This window comes from Amblyraja radiata, chromosome 6, assembly GCF_010909765.2.
Source record: "Amblyraja radiata isolate CabotCenter1 chromosome 6, sAmbRad1.1.pri, whole genome shotgun sequence".
Lineage (NCBI taxonomy): Eukaryota > Metazoa > Chordata > Chondrichthyes > Rajiformes > Rajidae > Amblyraja > Amblyraja radiata.
Window position 1 is genome coordinate 50,451,457 of NC_045961.1, and position 18,261 is coordinate 50,469,717.

At 43.5% G+C, this 18,261-nt stretch overlaps 1 protein-coding gene across 1 annotated transcript in view; it reads right to left on the reverse strand.

Annotated features, from left to right (window-relative positions):
- Positions 1 to 18,261, reverse strand: part of sacs (sacsin molecular chaperone) — a 77,211-nt gene that overhangs the window by 57,947 nt on the left and 1,003 nt on the right. Inside the window, 1 exon segment of the mRNA XM_033022756.1 lies at positions 3,378 to 3,722. Coding sequence (XP_032878647.1) covers positions 3,378 to 3,400 — 23 coding nt within the window. The 5' untranslated portion in view covers positions 3,401 to 3,722.

Below are 18,261 nucleotides of genomic sequence, written 5' to 3' on the forward strand. Positions count from 1 at the left end.
TTTCGTTCAGACCGAAAGGTCTGAATGACAAATAAAGGATCTAATCTAATCTGGTCAGCGGGCAAGTAGGGCCTGGTCCATTTCCATGCTCTACGACTGAAATGTTCCTAAAACAAGCGAACACGAGATTATAAAGCACATGCAGTGATATCTGAAGCTTCTTTGCAAATCAATATGCAGCAACAATGGGTGTATTCATTTAGGGATTTGAAAAATCTAGTTCAGTCAGCAGTTGGAACAAGCGTCTTTAAATAGTTCAATTGCTCAATGAGGCGGCATTAAATGACATCCAGAGTTATGTCTGCACAATTCACATACGTAAAAAGACTTTCAGAATCACATCTCAAAGATCCATGTACTGATGACATTTGAATTGTGGCGATTGGTTTTGCAAGTAAATAAGGTTTGTGATTTACTTTATCTAACATCTTACAGCCAGGTAAAGGTGCTAATGGGCTTTTAGCATGATGGCCTTTTAGCATGTATTGCTGCATCCTGTACATTGGTACATTGCAGACTTTAAGGGTCAACAGGGGATAGAGGAACAGACATGTGGGCAGATGCAATAGATATAATTGGGGGATTTCAATTTCCCAAATATTAATGGTTTGCCTTAATAGTCGTACAGCATGGACACAGGCTCTTCCACCCAACTTGCCCATACCTACTAACATACCCCATCTATTTTAGTCCCACATGCCCATGCTTGGCCCATAACCCTCTAAACCTGTCCTATCCATGCACCTGGCCAATTGTCTCTTAAATGTTATGAAGTGCTAAAGTTTAGTTTAGTATAGTTTTGTTTATTTTATTGTCACACGTACCGAAGTACACTGAAAATCTATTTGTTGTGTGCCAACCAGTCAGCGGAAAGACTGTGCATGATTTCAATCAAGCCATCCACAGTGCACACATACAGGATAAAGGGAATAGTGCAAGTCCAGCACAGTCCGATTAATGAAAGTCCAAGGGTCGCCAATTAAATATTTGGTAACTCAGAACACGCTCTCTAGTTGTTGATAGGATGGATCAGTCATCTTATAACAGCTTGTTCATAGGCAGAATTTTTTGAGGAGTGTCATGGGCAGCTTTTTGATGGAGTATATAGATCTGTAAGCCTACAAAACTATCAGGCTCCTCCACTTCATAGTGTAATGGCAGATAAATTCCAAGGACTGACAAAAGAACAATAACATTCTTACTACCAGCAGCTTCAGTTCATAAGTTATGGGAACGAATAAGGCCATTCGGCCCATCAATGTGGCTGATCTATCTTTCCCGCTCAACCCCATTCTCCTGCCTTCTCCCCATAACCACTGACACCCACACTAATCAAGAATCTGTCAATCTCTGCTATAAAAATATCCAATGTCTTGGCCTCCACAGCCACTGTGGCAGAATTCAACAGATTCACCACCCTCTGACTATAGAAATTCCTAATTTCCTTTCTAAAGGTACGTCCTTTTACTTTGCGGCTATGGTCTCTAGTCCTAGACTCTCCCACTACTGGAAACATACTCTCCCCATCCAGTTTATTTTAGATTAGTTTAGTGTTGCGTGTACCGAGGTACAGCAAAGAGTTTTCTGTCTATCTTCAGTATAAACCAGCATCTACAGTTCCTTCCTACAGATACAGTGAAAAGGGTTTAGACTTTAGAGATACAGCACAGAAACAGGCGCATTTGTCCACCACCTGCAACGACCAGCGATCACCCCATGCACTAACACTATCCTACACGCTAGGGACAATTTTACAACTTACCGAAGTCAATTATCCCTCAAATCTGCACGTCTTTGGAGTGTGGGAGGAAACTGGAGCACCCGGAGAAAACCCACACGGTCACAAGAACATATAAAAAGTCCGTACAGACAGCACCCATGATCAGGATCGAACCTGGGTCTCTGGCGCAGTAACTCCACCGCTGCGCCACAATGTGGCCCCGGATAGCATGCAAGAAAGCTTTTTTGTTGTACATTACCCAGTCAGCAGAAATACTATACATAATTACAATCGAGCCATCCACAGAGTACAGATACATGATAAAGGGTGTAATGTTCAATGAGGAATAATGTTCCACCTTCAAACCATATCAATGAGGGCTAGGAAGTAGATGTGATTGTTTTGTTGGGTTCTTTTTACAAGGACTATACGGACTATAAGGATGCCTACACTAGTGTCTCACAAGGATCAGTGCTGGGCCCCTTGCTGCTTACAATATGCATGCATGGCTACAATCTGGATGTAGGATGCAAGATCAGTAAGTTTGTGGATGACCCATAGATTGGCAGAGTTGGTGATGGTGTGGATGATAAACTTAAGCTGCAGAGAGGGTGGAGGGGGGGGGGGGGGGGGTGAGATTTAGACTTTACTTTAGGCATTAGAAGTACAGAACATAAACAGGCCCTTCGGCCCACCGCACCAACCAGCACTATTCTACACACTAGGCACAATTTACAATTTTACTGAAGCCAATTTATTAACCTACAAATATTTATGTCTTGAGTTTGGGGGAGAGGGAGGGGGGGACCAGAGCATCCGGGAAAAAAAACCCATGCAGTCACGCGGAGAAAGTAAAAACTCCATACAGACAGCACCCGTAGTCAGGATCGAACCCGGGTCTCTGGCACTGTAAGGCAGCGACTCTACCGTTGTGCCACTGTGCCACCCATTTAATAGGAACCACCCATTTAATAGGAACCCGAGAGGCAAATCTTTTTTTTATACTTTCACAAATGGTGGTGGGCAGATGAAACAATCTGCCAGAGGAGGTAGTTGAGGGAGGTACTATCACAGTGTTGAAAAAACATTTGGACAGGTACATGGATAGGACGGGTTTAGAAGAATGTGGGCCAAATGCAGGCAGGTAGGACTAGTGCAGGTGGGGCATGTTGGTCAGTGTGGCAAATTTGGCCGAAGTTGTTGGTTTTCACGTTGTACGACTCTGCCAGATATCAAAGTGTCAGTAAAATAGGCTTTGGTCGGCATGGAGGAAGGGCCTGTTTCCTTGCAGTTTGACTCTATGGCTGCACTGATCCTCACAGACCCAGTGAGCACTTCCTAAAACTCTGAGCTTTCATATTTTTAGTGCTACTAACGCTAAAACACTATGAGTTTGGGTTGCACTCATACCTCCCAACACAAATATATACACGAATAATATATATGTATGTATGTATGCGCACGTATACACACATACACATATATACATATATTATATACACACACATGTATGCGCGCACACAGAGACACACATATATATACACAGTTGCGCACACCATTCATGGGGAATAAAAGCTGGTTAATTTCATTTCTAAAACGTGTTTGGAGTTGAAATGAAGGCAGCAGCAGTTTGAAGGGCGCGCTGTCAGTACTATACCTGGCTCCAAGTCTTTTCTCCATCGCTTTCCCCTCTAGCTTTGCCGCCAGCAGTGTGGACAACTCATGGATTCGATTCGCTGCCGCGCTGCGTGGAAAAAGCCGGCAGTCTCAGCCATTCAGAAGCACCGTTATGCGCCGGAGTTTTTGCTGATCCTGCCCTTTCCAAGCCCATGCCAGGAAACCGTTCGCATATTCGATTCAATCCTCCTCTTGCCCGCAAACTGTTCTGCGCGACGGCGAGAGCTTCCTGTCCTGCTCTCCCGCTTCTCATTTGGTTTAGATTTCAACTTAATAATTGGGCTCTTCTTTGCAAAACCGGTATCCCGCGCTGATCCATCTCCCCCTGAAAGAGAACGAAAAGGAAATCACTCGGGAGTCAAGGGTCAGTCACTTCCTGCTACAGTTATGGATACGCCGCTTCTCAATGTGTTACCAATTATAACATTGCTCGGATTCGGCTCCGCTGGGGAACGCATTGCCCGGCGCTTGGACTTTGCATGCTGGTAGTTGTAGTGTATGTTGCCTGTTCAATTCCACTATAAATCACAATTCAGGAATCAAGAGTGTTGTCATATGTCCCAAAACGGAACAATGAAATACTTACTTCAATGATACGTTATTTTATACCCCACCCAGGCAGTACACTGGCTCCTGTTCTTAGTGCTTTTAATGTCTTTTAATTTTTACTGTTTTTAGTCCTTCGTTTTACGGTTTTTAATGGTTTGTAATAACTTTTTGTCCATGACTTCTCATGTACAGCACTTTGTGGCAACTGCGGTTGTTTAAAGCGCTTTATAAATAAAGTTTATTATATTATTATTATTACACATGTGTCGCCACGTTTCTGGCGTCGACAAAGTTACCAACGTTCACCGAACAGTCCTATCTTTGCTATCTACTGCCTGCAGCCCCTTTGATGCTTGGCACCCCTCCCCCGCTGGGTCCTCCCTTTGTCCTGGCGGCCCCCTTCCGGGTTCCCCCTTAATTCGGTATTCAAGAGAGAGTTGGATATAGCTCTTTGGGCTAACGGAATCAAGAGATATGGGGAGAAAACAGGAACGGGGTACTGATTTTGGATGATCAGCCATGATCATATTGAATGGTGATGCTGACCTACTCCTGCACCTATTTTCTATGCAATTCTCTGTGCTGGGTCCCCCTTCGTTCTCGGCAGCCCCTTGCAACAGCAAAACATTGATGTAAACATATGACTCTGTAAAACCCGTAACTACAACAAAATCCAATATATATATATCGACACTGCCCAGTCCATCATAGGTACTGACCTCCCCACCATCGAAGGGACCTCTAAGAGCTGCTGCTCCAAAAAGGCAGCCAGCATCATCAGAGACCCACACCACCCTGGTCAGTCACGCTCACATTTAGCTTCTGCCATCGGGAAGAATATATAGGAGCCTGTAAACTGTAACGTCCAGGTTCAGGAGCTGCTTCTTCCCCACAACCATCAGGCAATTAAACACTACAACCTCCAAATAGGCTCTGAACTATATGGACTTTGGGCATTATTTTTAACTTTGCACTATCGTTGTCTATTTATGTGTGTTTATTTTGTGTGAATAATATGTGTGTATATATATAAAATAGTGCAAAGTAAAAACATCCGCAGTTATTTGTTTCTACACATTTTGGATCTGGGTCCTTCTTCAGACTGATTTAGGAGTTTTAAATGAATTATGTTCATTTAAGACTTTAACACTCAAACTTAGAAATTCAATTTCATTATCAAAAACTGTGAAAACACACACTAATGTCACAACATGCTCTTTTTTTGCATTAGACTTTCACAGTAATTTGATAAAATAAACTTTTTTTTAACTTAAACTATTGTTTTTGCTCCAGTCAACCATTAATCCCGAGTCTAAATAGCTTTATAATTGGTAACCAAAGGCTTTCAATTAAATTAATTGTCGGCACAAGGAATTCCAGATGCTGGTTTACCCAAAAAAAGACTCAAAATGCTGGAGTAACTCAGCAGGTCAGGCAGCATCTCAGGAGAACTGAGCAACATGCCCCAATGGGGAGAAGGCAGGCACGGGTTATTGATAGGGGACGATCAGCCATGATCACAATGAGTGGCGGTGCTGGCTCGAAGGGCCGAATGGCCTCCTCATGCACCTATTTTCTATGTTTCTAACTAGTCCCATCATTCCTTTAACGGGATACCCAACTCCGAACACAATATTGTAAATGTGATTATTCCTGGTGATTCAGCGGGGTTTGATGATGGAGCAGAAGTAATGATGGAAATCGGCGTCAGATGCTCCATACTCTGCGAAGCAGCAGAGAGACACTGGATTTCACCAACCAACAAACAGGATGCTCGTGCACAGCGCAAAGATTGGCGGATAAACTGACTGGCATCCATCTGTACTGCACATTCTTGGAAAGAGACTGAAATAGCCCTGAAGCATTAGTGGCATGAAGTCACAAGCTGCTTTTAACATGTTTGTCCATGAGATGATTGATCCAATGTACAAGGCATCAAACAGGCATCAGAGACTGCGATACCTCTTTCACGGGCTCCCTGCATGACTGTTGTGCACTCCATGTATCTATTGCAAAAAGAACAAACAGTTCATTTCTAGTGGTAGTCAAATAAAAAGGGGTTCACATCACCTACGTTTCATTTCTCACCAGTTACTCCCTTCCCTGACCCATCCCATCTCTGCGGTAAGCTTCAAACCGTACCAACATAAAACATGAAACAGCTCAGGAACAGGCTCTTCAGCCTACAATGTCTGAGCAGAACATGATGCCAAGACAAACTAATCTCACCTGCCTGCACTTGATCCATATCCCTCCATTCCCTGCACCTATCCAAAATCATCTTAAACACCACTATTGTATTTGCCTCCGCCACCAACCCCAGCAGCATGTTCCAGGCACCCACTGAAATATTTGCCCCACACATCTCCTTTCAACTTTGCCCCTTTCCCCTTCAAGCTATGCTCTCTCATCTTTGATATTTGCACTCTAGGAAAAAGGACTGTCTACCTCATCTATATATCTCATAATTTTACATACTTCTATCAGGTCTCCCCTGAATCCAAAGAAAATAATCCAAATCTCTCTAACCTCGCCTTGTAGCTAATATAGTCTAATCCACGCAGCATTCCCGTAAACCTCTTCTGTAACTAAAGCCTCCACGTACTTCCTGTATTGGGTCAACCAGAACTGCACACAATACTACAAATGGGGCCCAACTAAAGTTCTAGAAAGCTGCAACATGATTTCCTGACTCTTAGACTCAATTCCCATCCAATGAAGGCAAGCATACTTTCTGCCTTCTTTCCCACTCTATCTACTCGTGTTGCCATTCTCAGGGAATTATGGACTTGGACTCCAAGGTCCCCACTATACAACAATACTGTTAAGGATCTTGCCATTAACTGCATATGTTCTCCTTACACTCAACCTCCCAAAGTGCAACACCTCACATTTGCTTGGATTAAACTGTCTGCCATTTCTCCGCCCATTTCTCGAGCTGATTTATATCTCACTGTATACTTTGACAGCTTTCCTCACAGTTTGTGACCCCAGCAGCTTTTGTGGCACCTGCAAACTCACTAATCAACTAACCAACCCATCTATCTACGTTTACAACCAAGTCATTTCTATATATTAATGCACAAGGATGAATGCAAGATGGCACTGGCTCAGTCCTTCATGCGGTTACAGGTCAACTGCTCATTAATGGACAAAGTTTCTTTCTGGTTAGACTTTAGAGATACAGTGCGAAAACAGACCCTTCGGCCCACCGAATAGAGACCTGGGTTGAATCCTGCATAAGGGGGCTGTCTGTACAGAGTTTGTATGTTCTCTCTGTGACTGGGTGGGTTTTCTCCGAGTGATCCGGTTACCTCCCACACGGCAAAGACTTGCAGGTTTGTAGGTTAATTGGCTTCTGTAAATTGTCTCTAGAGTACAGGATAAAACTAGTGTATGGGATGATTGTTGGCCAGTGCAGACTTGGTGAGCCGAAGGGCCTATTTCCATGCTGGATTTCTAAACTGAACTAAAGAAAAGGTGATGCATGTAAAAAGAGTTCAGTGCACAAGTGATTACTAATGGTATACAGCAATGATGGAATTGTTGTACAACCTAATTTTACAGGAGAACAGTAGCACGCATGGTAAATATTATTGCACACTGTCATTGGTGAATAGGTCTGAAGAAAGGTCACAACCCGAAACGTTCCCTATCCATGTTCTCCAGAGATGCTGCCTGACGCGCTGAGTTACTCTTGAACTGTGCTTTTTTTGGGGTCATTGGCAAATACTTCAATTAATTTGACATGTATGTAGCTACAGAGCAATTTTACTTCGGAGTCACGTGAGTGACTACGTGAAGAAGAACCCCGCCAGGACGCATGCGTGTTATATCGCATTCAAGCTTGCGAAACGACAGGCGGGGTGGAGCGTTCCCCCGCAGCAGTAAGTTTGAAACCGCGACCTGCAGGTAAGTGATTTACTCTGCGGTAGTTTTTGTACCCGCGCTGTTTTTACAGCCGGGAAGCTGGACAAAATAGTGTCCACAAGTGCTGCGAGTGAAGCTGGCTGGGGAAGACCACGAAGTTGCGGGAGCCAGCAGCAGCTGAAGGCACAAGCCCCGTAAGGGATCAGCTGTGCCGACTTTTGGTCCCGCGCCGGCCAGAACACCACGGCCGGGCGGGAGACTATTCAGATGGGGCCGTCGACTTTTGACAAGCCGAAAACGGCAGGAGGCGGGGTGGAACGACGTTCCCCCGTAGCGCCAATTTAAACCAGGACCTGCAGGTAAGAGCTGCGGTCTTTTTGTGTTTTCCCATGCTGATTACAGGTGGAGAAACCAACGGGCTGCGACAAAGCTGGTGGGCTAACAGCGGCCAGCGACACTTGAATCACCTATAATGGGATCAGCTGTGCCCGATGTCGCCTCCGCACCTGCCAGATCCACTCCGCGGCCGGGCGGTAAGGCAAGACAAAAAACCATCAAAGTCGTGGACTCAGAGGAGTCCGACTTTGAGCAGCCGTGGGCGGCCAGCGACCGTGAGCGCTGGAGCCGATGGAGCGGTGTGTGGAGCATTTGCTTCAACGTGACAGGCTCCGGGAGATGGAGTCGATTCACTGTGGGCTCTATGGAAAACCCACAGCAGCACCTCTTGTAGGGCTGCACAGTGCTTCTCCCTCGTCAGAGGGGAGTACTGGGGGTCAGTTCTGGGCTGATCCTGAAGAGGGGTTTGCAGAACAGAAATCAAGTGTGCAGGGGTGCAGGAACGTGAAAATCTACTGGACATGGTGTCCAGCTTCATACAGCCAGACCAGACTGGCCAAAACCTGGAGGACACCTGACACCGGGTAACTGTATATCCCAGAATGTTTCCTGTAGTAAATAATTGTATATGGAAACTCCTAAACAGCGGGGATAACAGCTTTCACCCGCACAGTGGATGAGAAGGACATGTCGCAGGACCAACAGGATGCACTGGCACTGCTTTGCAACACACGGCCATAGACAGCACCCTTACGCACCCACCAGTAGAACAAGACCGCCTGGTGAAAGCTCGAAGGTCCGGTACACCAAACATGAGTCTTTCTTAGGCCATGGCTCAGACCGGCCTTCTTGGAAGATACGCAAACCTCCAACATCAACCAAACCACAAACCCAGACACCGACGCCTAAACATCAATGAAGGATTTACAAAAAGAAGTAAACCTGCCACTGGTAACTATGGAGGTAGGTGGGTTTGGTTCCCTACAAATTGCAGGGAGCATGGAGGTTGGGGGGGGGGGGGAGATTACTCTCCTTTCTGGATGCATGGAGTATGTTAACTACCGATACTTATATTTAAGCAGTATCCAGGGATATACAATAGAATTATACACAAGTACAGCCCTCCAGTTCAACATATACCGAACCGAATGTTCGTACTTTCCGGTAAAGAAAAATCAGAAGTGCAGGCTGAACTGGAGCGGCCTTACGCAAAAGGGGTAATTGAAAAATCCCAACACGAACCGCTAGAATTCGTGTCCAATATCTTTACCAAAATCAAAAAAGATGGTGGTTGTGGCATCATCATAGATCTGACCAAATTGAATACATTTGTACAATATATTCATTTTAAAATGGAAACCTTTGTTACTGCTAAACAATTGATTTCCAAAGGTTACTTCATGGCTAGCATCGATTAAAAAATGCTTACTATTCAGTGCCTATACGAGGTGACCACAGATGTTACTTAAAATTCAACTGGATGGGACAGCTTTGGCAATATAGAGCGCTGCCAAATGGGTTAACATCAGCCCCCAGGCTGTTCACTAAAATTTTGAAACCAGCCCTAGCGTTTCTACGGAAACGAAAACACATGGTCATGGCATATCTAGATGACATACCTATTGTGGGCAAAACTTTGGAATTGGCCAAACAAACTGTAACAGCCACAAAACAGTTATTTGAAAAACTGGGGTTTATTATCCATCCAGTTAAATCTAAATTAACGCCTTCCACTACTATAGACTATTTGGGGTTCACCATTGACTCAGTTCACATGTCGGTGAATTTGCCAAAGGGAAAGGCTATAGACTTAATAGAGGCTTGCAATAACCTCATTGACATCAGTAACCGTCCATCAGATTGGTAGCAAAAGTAATTGGCAAAATGGTGGCTGCTTTTCCAGCCACACAATTTGGACCTTTACATTACCAAAATTTACAGAGAGCAAAAATACAAGCACTCAAAATCAATGCTGGTCATTTTGACAGACCAATGAAGCTACCAATCAAAGCTATAATGGAACTAAAATGGTGGATAGATAACATTTGGCTTTGTTTCAATCCAATCATTAACAGCAACCCTTCTATGGTGCTACAAACTGATGCCAGTGCACTTGGTTGGGGTGCCACCAATTCCATCTCCAGCTGTGGAGGTAGATGGACTGCTCAGGAGGCATCATTATTACTAACACTGGGCATAAACTACCTGGAAATGTTGGGTGCATTCTATGGCCTAAAGTCATATTGTACTGGGTCATATCACCAGCATGTTAGACTACAGATTGACAATACCACCGAGGTAGCATATATCAACCACATGGGTGGAAACAAATCGACATCATGTGACAATCTGGCTAATACAATTTGGCAGGTAAACTAAATTTAGTGGCAGACACCAGGTCATGCAAATTTAATGAAAACACCGAATGGATGTTGAATAAAAAGTATTTGCTGATATTACAGCACGATATGGAACACCAGATATCGATCTATTCCCATCCAGGCTTAATCACCAGTTATCAAATTATGTTCATGGGAACCAGACCCTGGGGCAGTGGCGACAGATGCATTTTCGCTGCATTGGGGGGAAATTGTTTATTTATGCATTCCCTCCTTTCTGCCTCATCAGTCGGGTATTAAGAAAAATACAGCAGGACTCTGCGTCTGGTATTTTGGTAGTACCCGATTGGCCTACTCAACCATGGTTCCCAGTGATAATGAACATGGTATTAGAACCATGTATCACCATCCCGAATAGACCAGACTTGTTGGTTCATCCCGTAACAAGGGATAGCCACCCATGCCATAACTATTTGAATTTATTAATTTGTAGAGTTTAAAAATACCTCTACTACAGCTGGGACTGACGGACTGAACAGTGAACATGATTTCGGCGGCACAAAGACAGTCCACCAAAAAGCAGTATCTGGTCTATATCAGGAAGTGGGAGATGTATTGTAACAAAAACAGCATCACCTACAGAGATATGAACATCCCGTCTGTTCTGGAATACCTGGCAGGCCTCCATTATGATGAGGGGCTCAGTTATAGTGCCATCAACTGCGCCAGAAGTTCCTTATCGACTTAGCTATGGCAAGGAACAGAGCGTCACTCTGTTGGAACTCACCCACTGGTGACAAAACTTATGAGGGGAATTTTTAATACCAATCCCCCAAGAACCAGGTACTCCCAAATATGGGATGTGAGTATTGTCCTGAAGATGCTCAGGAATTGGTCTCCAGCAACAGCTCTGTCCCTACATAGACTGACATTAAAAACAGTCATGCTAATGGCATTGGTCACGGCACAAAGGGTACAGTCATTACATAAATTAAGACTGGACAACATGCCTTCTTCATCTGAAAACATTACGTTTCATATTTATGAATTAGTGAAACAGAACAGATAGGGATCAGCGGGCCTCAATATAGAATTTAGGTCTTACCTAACAGATGATCGTCTCTGTATAGTAAAACATTTGTCGTTATATATGGAGAAAACGAAAATCATCAGAGGCAATGAGAAGGCACTTTTAGTCAGCCATAAGCAACCACACAAAAAAGTGTCGGTCCAGACCATCTCAAGATGGCTGAAACAGGTTCTAACACAGGCTGGGGTGGATACTAATATTTTAAATCTCATTCCACCAGGGCTGCAGCTACATCGGCAGCTATGCAGTTGGATGTACCAATGGACCAAATCCTCAAGGCATCAGGATGGTCAGGGGAAAAAAACATTCCAACTATTTTATCATAAACCAGTCATTAAACCTGGAACATTTGCAGAAACAATTTAAGTTCTGTAATTTAATTACCCCATAAATAGGGGCTATAATTTGTGTTAATCAATTCATGGATTTCAATGTCGGATTCATGTCTAAAATATGTTGACACAATTCCTCCTACAGTCATTAAGGCAGATGTGATGCATGGACTCGTTTCCACGGCATGAAATCACAGAGCTTTGAAATCTTCACGTAGTCACTCACGTGACTCCGAAGTAAAATAGTAAGATTAAACGGGAACTTACCAGTTCGAAGTTTGATCATTATTTTATGAGGAGTACGTTGAGGGAATACGTGCCCTCCGCTCCCACCCATGATCATATACTCAACTGGTATTTCTTTCTCTAATCTTACTATGTTTAAGTCATTACAGTTATCTGTGATTTCACACTGCTGCTTTGAAGAATGACACGCATGCGTCCTGGCGGGGTTCTTCTTCACATATTCCCTCAACGTACTCCTCATAAAATAATGATCAAACTTCGAACTGGTAAGTTCTCGTTTAATCTTACTATTTATCATTAATCTGACACTGTGGACATTATAGCTCAGGTTGCAAAAGAAGTAATGAGTTTTCGAAACTTCAACCATCCAGTCAATAATGTAAATCATTAGGACTCCATAGTCTTATTGACAGCCGGAAGGACAAGCAAACCACCATGGACTAATTACCTAAAAGATGGCAACATTTGATGAATAACTGTCCTTGAGGGAATAATCAGAGAATCTATATTCATAGAAACATAGAAAATAGGTGCAGGAGTAGGCCATTCAGCCCTTCAAGCCTGCACCGCCATTCAATATGATCATGGCTGATCATCCAAATCAATATCCCATACCTGCCTTCTCTCCATACCCTCTGATCTCTTTAGCCACAAGGGCCACATCTAACTCCCTCTTAAATCTGGCCAATGAACTGGCCTCAACTACCTTCCACAGATTCACCACTCTCTTCATCATACTATATTCACCGGGTGGCACCACCTGCAGTGGCTGCCTCGTCTACAGTCTGTCTGTCCTTTCTTCTTTTTGTTATTTTTAGTGTGTGTTAAAAAGTATATTTTAGTGTTCCTTGGTTTGTTTTATCTGTGGGGGGGTGGGGGAAATTTTTTTTCAATCTCTTACCTCGATGGAGATACGATTTATTCGCCCCGACTGCGGGTGGTTAGACTGCCCCGACCGCGGGAGACAAGAGGAAGAAGATTGAACGTTATTGCCTTCCATCACAGTGAGGAATGTGGAATCCACTGTGTTGGATGTTTATGTTAACTTTTATGTGGTTGTGTGTCTTGTTGCTTTCCACTTAGTATGGCTGTATAGTAGCTCAATTTTCACTGTATCTTAATGGTACATGTGACAATAAACTGACCTTGAAACCTTTCATGCGTCACAATTACTTGCAGCTTAACTTAACATAAACTGAGGAGGCGCTGTCCTGTACGGCTGCCTGTCCTGCAGCTGTCCGTTTTTTTCACTTCTTTTTTATTATTTTTAATACATTAAAGTGTGTAGTCGGGGGGTCTAATCTTTTTATGTGTGGGGGGTGGTGGAGGGGAAGGGGGAAACTGCTTTTTCAAGCCCCTACCTGGTCGGAGAGGCTGCCTTCCTCCGAGCAGCACCTTCGACCTGTCCTCGCGGCCTACCAGCGGGTCCTGGAGCGACGTTTCCTGAGGGGACCTGGCCAGAACCTCGGCTTTGGCGGCAGCACAGCGCTGGAGCGCTATTGCGGAGTGGGCGATGCCTTTCCTGGGTCGCCGCGCTGGAACTCCAGTATGCTGGGACCGCCGATGAAAACATTGTGGAGCCGCGGTTCTGTGGAGCGGCCAGCTGTGGCGCTGAACTTTACATCCCGGTCTGTTGGCTTGGAAGCCGCGGTCTCCGGTAAGAAGGCGGCTGTTCCTGGCACCCCAAGCCGCTGAGGGTTCTCCCGACGCCGGAGCACCATCACCCGGCGAGAACATCGGGCGCCGTGGCGGCGACTGTGGAGGCCTCAATAGGCCCGACTCTGGGTGGACAAGAGGATGGGGACTGGATTTTGTGCCTTCCCCCACAGATGTTTTTGTGTTTTGGTGTTGAACTTCTTGAATGCTATGTTGTATTTTTATTAGTGTGCTGCAAGGACATCTGAATTTCCCCTGAATAAGGGGATTAATAAAGTAAATCTAATCTAATCTAAGCTTAAAATAAAGTTCCTCACCTCACCAGGAGAAAGATTTAATATGAATCTGAGGGGCAACTTTTTCACACAGAGTGTGGTGGATTTATGGAATGAACTACCTGAGACGATAGTTGAGGCAGGTACTATAACAAAATCTAAAACACATTTGGACAGGTACATGGATAGGAAAGGTTCAAAGGGATATGGGCAAAACGAGGGCAGGTGGGGCTAGTATAGATAGGGCAACTTGGGTTAATGGGCCCTTTTCCATATTGTCCAATGCTATAACTCTACCTCACCCTGGACCTTTTGAGTTGATTTGAGTTTAGTTTATTGTCACGTGCACTGAGAAACTTTGTACTAGTGAAAAGCTTTTGTTGCGTTCTATCCAGTCAGCGGAAAGACAATACATGATTACAATTGAGCCATCTGCAATCACTTTAAACTTGATACATAACCCCTCTGCTTATTTTACTAGTATATTTAATATCTCGAGCAAAAATCCCTCATGATTTTGAAGAGACCATAGAAACATAGAAAATAGGTGCAGGAGTAGGCCATTCGGCCCTTCGAACCTGCGCCGCCATTCAATATGATCATGGCTGATCATCCAACTCAGTATCCTGTACCTGCCTTCTCTCCATACCCCCTGATACCTTTAGCCACAAGGGCCACATCTAACTCCCTATTAAATATAGCCAATGAACTAGCCTCAACTACCTTCTGTGGCAGAGAATTCCAGAGATTCACCACTCTCTGTGTGAAAAATGTTTTTCTCATCACGGTCCTAAAAGATTTCCCCCTTATCCTTAAACAGCTGGATGTTATTGTTTTCTCTGCTGATGCTACCTTATACAAACAATCAAATCAACTCTTCCTGTTTCTGCACCCCATTGACAAGAGTTCTATATGGTCTATGAAACTTACAAAATATCGACTGCCAGATCACATTACAAATTTGGAAATTCCTTCTGAAATGGAAAACTGATGGTAGGATAGTGATTCAGCACGGAAACAGCCCCGATGGGCCATCTTGCCCATGCCGAACAAGATCTTTACTGTGAAGGTCCTGTCCTGGTTTGACTTCCCAAAATACAACATGTTGCACTTATCTGCATTAAACTCCATTAACCATTCCTCAGCCCGCTTTCGATATACTGTGGAAACAGGCCTTTCAGCGCACCAATTCCATACTGACCATTAATCACCCCGAACACTAGTTCTACAGTATGTCTGACACGCTTGCCCAACTGATCAAGATTCTGCTGGAATGTTTGATAACCATCTTCACTATTTATAATAATACCCACTTTAGTGCCATCTGCAAACTTACTAATCATAGACACAAAGAACTGCAGATGCTGCTTTATGCCAAAGATAAGCACAAAGCGCTGGAGTAATTCAACAAGTCAAGCAACATCTCCAGAGACAAAGGGTGCCATTTTGGGTCTGAACCCTTCTTCAGACTCTTTTCTCAGTCTGAAAAAGGGCCCCGATCCAAAATGTCACCCATCCTGTTTCTCCAGAGATTAGTTGCGCTGTGTGGCAGAAATTCTATTACTGTGCCACTGTGCCACCCCCAATTGTTTGGCTAATAAACAATAGAGTAATAAACAATCCACACATAATTTTCCCCTTGGCTATTGCAGATCCACCACTGATTTTCCAGCACCCTGGGTTCCAGAACCTTGCTGTATTATCTGTTTTGCTGGACCAACAGAAGTCACATAATACTGATACAACATTACACCGCTGAACCCACTAACATTACCCCTCCTGCACGCCATTAGTTTATTATTGAAATATTAGATGAATTAGGAAATTATGTACTTTATATCGGAGTTTATTTTTGCAATATGAGAAGAGTTGTGGACATAGCCCAGACAATCACACAAACCAACCTCCCTTCCATTGACTCCATCTACACTTCACACTGCCTCAGCAAGGCCGAGCTACAGTGCAGTTCTGATCTCCCATCTACTGGGATCTTATATTGGAGATCTTAGTACTATCTTTAATCAGTTTATTGGACTTCAATGCTATAACTCACTGTGGTGGATGTTAATTTGTGTTTATTGTGTATTTTGTTATTTATTATTATATGTATGACTGCAGGCAACGAAATTTCGTTCAGACCGAAAGGTCTGAATGATAAATAAAGGAATCTAATCTAATCTAATCTAATCTAATATCTTGCAACAAATATTGTACTTTTTATTGTCCACTTTGGACAGCTTGATTGCATCTGTGTGTTCTTTTTACTGACTGGATAGCAGAAAAACAAAATATTTTCACTGTACCGCAGCACATGTGACAATAATAAACAAAACCAAAAAATTATGTTCTTTATATCTGATGCAGATATGCCGGATTTAACGTAAATACAAGTCTGACTCTTTCCAGAATGGGCAGATAATCCAGGACAATGGCAATTTGTAAATCTACACTAGTTCCTTCTGTGGAATACACATCCCTTGCAATAATGGAAACTTATACAGGGTTCTATAACTCAACAGAATGTCTGAGTCTAATACCATAAGGGAATGTTAGGACTGTTAATCAAATAGAGGTGTCGCAGTGGTGCAACAGTAGTGTTGCTGCCTGACAGCACCAGAGGCCCATGTTTGACCCTGATCTCGGTTGCTGTCTGCCCATTGTTACATCATGCATTCTGCAATGATCAACAGGCTTGCATCTCTCTTACCCTTGTACCTTAAGAGTTATAGAATTGTGTGATATCACGTAGACAGGGAGACTTAAGCTATGGAGAGTTTTGTAAACAACGATGAGAAGTTTAAAATCAGTTGTCCTTCTGGGTACCAATATAGGTTAGCAAGCATTGGGGTAAAATACCTGTTGTTCAAAAGTTATGGGAGAAGGGAGCAGAATGGGATGGAGAGGAAAACATAGGTCAGCCATGATTGAATGGCAGAGTAGACTTGATGGGTCAAGGCATTTTGATTTAATCCTCAGCAATAGGCATTTTAGTTATTTCTTTCGGGAGCAGCACACAAACCAACTTACTGAATGCATGTCATGTAATTATTGTGGCAAAATGTTTTAGCCATTGAAGTTCTTCAAAATTAAACCATTTAATCTGAGTGTGTATAAGTACAAAAATTATTTACTTCATTCGTGGCTCCTTTTAAATTTTGAATTGACTTGAGAGAAACAGCGTATAGAAACAAGCCGGAACTGCAGATGCTGTTTACTACACAAAAGGACACAAAGTGCTGGAGTAACACAGCAGGTCAGGCAACATCTCTGGATAATGCGGATAGGTGATATTTCGGGTCAGGACCCTTCTTCAGACAGAAGTCTGTCAGTCTGAAGAAAGGTCCTGACCCAAAACATCTACACACAAAGCACCCAAGGTCAGGATCAAACGTGGGTCTCTGACAATGTGAGGCAGTGACTCTACCCGCTGTGCCAATCACCTATCCATGTTCTCCAGTGATGCTGCCTGACCTGCTGAGTTACTCCAGCACTTTGTGCCCTTGAAAGCAACAGCATGGAAACAGGCCCTTTGGCCCACACCGACACATTCATACTAGCTCAACTTTATCTCATCCATTACTCACTACAGAGGGTCAATTCATCTACAAACTCGCGCGTCTTTGAGAAGTGGGAGGAAAATTAAGTACCTAGAGGAAAACCATGTACAGGGAGAACATGCAAACTCTACACAGACAGTACCCAATGTCAGGACCAAACGTGGGTTCTCTTGCACTGTGAGGCAGCAACACTACCCGTTGCGCCAGTTACTCTGCAAATGTTCACAAATTTAATTTTCCTCCACTCAATGATTACAGGTGGGTTTTTCCTACTTTACTGTTCTTCCAATAAATTCTGAGCTCTAGGTTTGAACCAAACTCCAATTCCATTAGCGTTTGAACCAATAACAGCACCTCAAAAACAGCAAATTAATGTAGAGAGTGAACCAAATTCATCCGTGAACCAACACTGCATTTTGATTTTTTAGAGAACATTATGTATATTTGCATATGGTTTTACTGCTTGAATTTGCAGGAGATAAATTAGCAAAATCAGTGATAGCTTAACCTTCACCTGAAATTCATTATTTCATTCATCAGTATAATATTGCTATATTTAGGTTATTCATAAGGAAATTATGCTTTTTTACCCATTTAAATGATTGTTAAATATT